The following is a 3,521-nucleotide window of genomic DNA, read 5'->3' as shown; positions in this document are numbered from 1 at the left end:
ATACACTACACAATAAACAAGGCTAAATACACAAAGAAAATTCTTAAAGAAAATCCTCAAAGGTACATTCTCTGAAAACAAGTCCTAATATCTTATGCAGTGTTATTTCTCATATGAATTTATCTTGTTTCATGGATTTTTAGATATTTTACTGGAAACTCAAACAAAATATACTTGGTAGGAACGGTCAACCGTAAGTTGCTGGTCTTTCTGCCCTAAGAACATGAGAGACTTACTCCAGGGCAATTGTTCCAGTAATATACTGATTGCATGGATAAAATCATCTTATTAATGCACTTAATAAATTATGATTTAATGATAAGCACATAAACATAAAGATGGAACGGTAAGCATATACGCAAAAAGTATAATCACATCAGCAAAAAAAAAGAAAAAGAAAAAAGTATAGCCTTCCAAAACGCACCTAGACATAAAAAGGACACAAGGTATCAATGACGATCTACAAGCTCAAGTTTGTGTAAACTCATAAGAAATGCTGCAGAAATCTCACATTGCACTAGCTGTGAGGATGCTTGTATAAATTAACAGATTATTTTGGTCTGGTATTCACACAAAGGTATAATATTATCATATATCACTGTTACAGCGCAATCTGGACCTTGCCAGTTCCTGGTCATTACATATATGCTTAACATTTTTTTGAATTTTTGCATTGAAGAAAAAAAGTCAGGTTTGGAATGACCTACGGGTGAGGAAATTACAGATTTGTTTTCATTTTTGGATAAAGTTGCTTGCTAAATCTGAATTTATATAGAAATACCACCACTGTGTCAGCATGCAAAAGCTATGATAGTGCTTTATGAAAGCTTTACTTTCTCAAACTTACCAGCAAATCCATCCTCAGTCCTGTCAGCCCAGGATTCTTCCACAAAAACAAACAAACAAACAAAAAAAAAAACTTCCCACGAGTCTGTGATCAAAGTATCAGCTGATGAAGAAAAAAATGAACAGCTGAATTACTATAAAATATAGAGCTTTAATTTATTAGTTAGCAACGGCAAGAGGGGAAAGAAAATCATTTACACAATTATCACAGTAACATCACCTGTGCATTTAGTCTCAAACTGATGACAAAATAAAAACACAAACATTTCTAAAGACGCATCTTAAAAATACCAAAAAAATTGTACAACCATTTTCTCTCGCTGTAAGACACTGCTTCATAGTGGATTTGGGATCGTGTGGTGCTTTTGTAGGAACAGTAACAATACCATCAACTGTTGAGGAAACAGTTAGTCAACGTTTTAAGGTGAATAGTTGCCCTCTGTTTTGCCTGCCACGCAGAAAAAGACCATCAGCCTTCTGTCCAACACTGACCTGACCATAAAAATATATGAACAGAAAGAACTGCAACGTAGCTCTTTAATTTCGTAATTACAATACCACTACATAAATCATGCACACAATGAAAAGCCAGCTTCCCAAGACCTTGAGTAGTTTAAAACTGTGATAAAATGCTCTATACAGTGTGAACACATTTTGAAAATGAATGTAGGTTTTGTCATATATCAGGATGTGTCTTTTATAATATTGTAGCCTTCACCTGTTTATTTAAATTCATATTTAGGCTATGTGTCATAATTAGCTGAATCTCACAAAAGAGTACCCGATCATATTTCACCCCAAAATGAAAAGGAATATAATTATATATAATTGTTGCTTAAAAACAAGTCCCATGTCACCAGTTTTGGATTGTGACATTTCCCTTTTCAAATCTAATTATCATGATATCATTAAAAAAAATTGCATTCTCACCATAATGAGAAAATTAGTATTAGAATATTAAAACATGGTGGGAAAATTTGTTTATATGAAAATAATGATTTAAAAGAATGGCTTAATTTACTTTTTTTAATGGGTGAAATATGACCTGGACGTGCTTTCACATTTGTGCATTCATGACATCATCATGGTGCGAGTTGGTTTGTGCTTTTAGTCTTTTCAAAAGTGGCATAAAAACAATAAAAGCTTACTAAGAGCCCTCAGCAGCTGTTTTACATTAGTCAAAACATTCACAAAAAATTGTGCCATGAAACTTGATTACCTTAAACATTTGTGCAATGAAACAGATGCGTTGAGCATACAGAGTGACATTAGGAAGACGATATGAGCTGGTGTAGCATTGTAACCAATGAGGGACCAGAATGCACTTAGGGGTGGGACTAGTGGTGAGGTGCATTATGATGTCAGCGTCTCCTGCCCCGCCTTTTCCAAATGTCTCTCCGTGTGAAGAGTCCAAGGGGGAAGATTCATCCCCGTTCGCTCTTTCCATACCAATCTCAAGTTCAACACAGTTCATAGTCTATGAGTTTATGTCAATATATATGAGTCGACAATGCCCGGAAAATGGAAATTGGAGATTTCTTTTGTTTTGTTTGTAGTTGTGACAATAAAAATAATATAACAATACTATTTGCCCGTTAGGTACTTATACACAAAGAGCATTCATTTTTCTATTTAAGTACAAAGAAATCCACAGAATGGTACTATATACAACCTACAATAAATACTGTGTATGATATCATCTTTATGTGTTAAAAGGGAATTCCGTTTGTTGCTTGCAAAGTTCGGTTTCATTTGATGGAAGTTTTTCTTTATTTTTTTTTACAGGTTGTCCTCTATTAGAAGTCTTTCCTATAAGGCCGGGGGGCTGAAACCCCCTCATGTCTCCTCCTCGTCCCCATGATGTCTGCGATTCCGCGGTTTCTTCTGTTCCTTCAGCTCTTTGAGGTCTTTGGCCTTGATGACCCCCATCAGCGGGTCTCCATATTGCCAATAGTCCTGGCAGTACTGGTTTATGAGGCCCATCTCAGGCTGACTGAGGATGGTCAGAAGGTCTTTGTATTGTCCGGCGCTGGGGGTCCAGGGGCTGGATTGGAGCGAAGACGTCGCCGGACGGCCCGATTCCACCAGGATGCTGTTGACGGCCTGGTTGGTCAAGACCACCAGCTGAAGTTTCACCAAGGTGTGCTTGAAGTTCTTCTCTGTGGCTGTGCAGACGTAGATGCCAGAGTCGGAGGATTGAAGGGAACGTAGTAGCAAGCCTTGATCTGTCTTCAGCACGCGCCCGTCGGTACGGACCTGAAGAAACACACACAAAAACAGCCATGAGTAATAAAGCAATGAACTTTGGAGGTGTCATTCAGACTGCTTATTGATCTATTACTGTTGCATATATAGAAATGATGGTTGGCCGATACCAATAAGCAATACTTATTTTTATGATATGGCTAATAACTAGATGCATTTTTCATGCAGATATTCAGATAAAAAAATAAAAATAAATAAATATGTGACCCAGGACCACAAAACCAGTCTTAAGTCACTGGGGTATATTTGTAGCAATAGCCAAAAAGACATTGTACGGGTCAAAATTATTGATTTTTCTTTTATGCCCAAAATCATTAGGATATTAAGTAAAGATCATGTTCCATGAAGATATTTTGTAAATTTCCTACTGTAAATATATTAAAACTTAATTTTTGATTAGTAATATGCAT

General features: G+C 36.4%; 1 protein-coding gene across 5 annotated transcripts in view; it reads right to left on the bottom strand.

The window, feature by feature from the left end:
* Positions 1-1,369: 1,369 nt before the first annotated feature.
* Positions 1,370-3,521, bottom strand: part of sema3fb (sema domain, immunoglobulin domain (Ig), short basic domain, secreted, (semaphorin) 3Fb) — a 71,946-nt gene continuing 69,794 nt past the window's right edge. For all 5 annotated transcript variants that reach the window (XM_016521990.1, XM_016521991.1, XM_016521992.1 and 2 more), the window contains one exon: positions 1,370-3,102. In XM_016521990.1, coding sequence (XP_016377476.1) covers positions 2,683-3,102 — 420 coding nt within the window. In that variant the 3' untranslated portion in view covers positions 1,370-2,682. The remainder of the gene's footprint in view (positions 3,103-3,521) is intronic.

Source organism: Sinocyclocheilus rhinocerous, unplaced genomic scaffold (assembly GCF_001515625.1).
Source record: "Sinocyclocheilus rhinocerous isolate Xijiao unplaced genomic scaffold, SAMN03320098_v1.1 scaffold899, whole genome shotgun sequence".
NCBI lineage: Eukaryota > Metazoa > Chordata > Actinopteri > Cypriniformes > Cyprinidae > Sinocyclocheilus > Sinocyclocheilus rhinocerous.
This window is presented reverse-complemented; position numbering and strand designations above follow the sequence as displayed.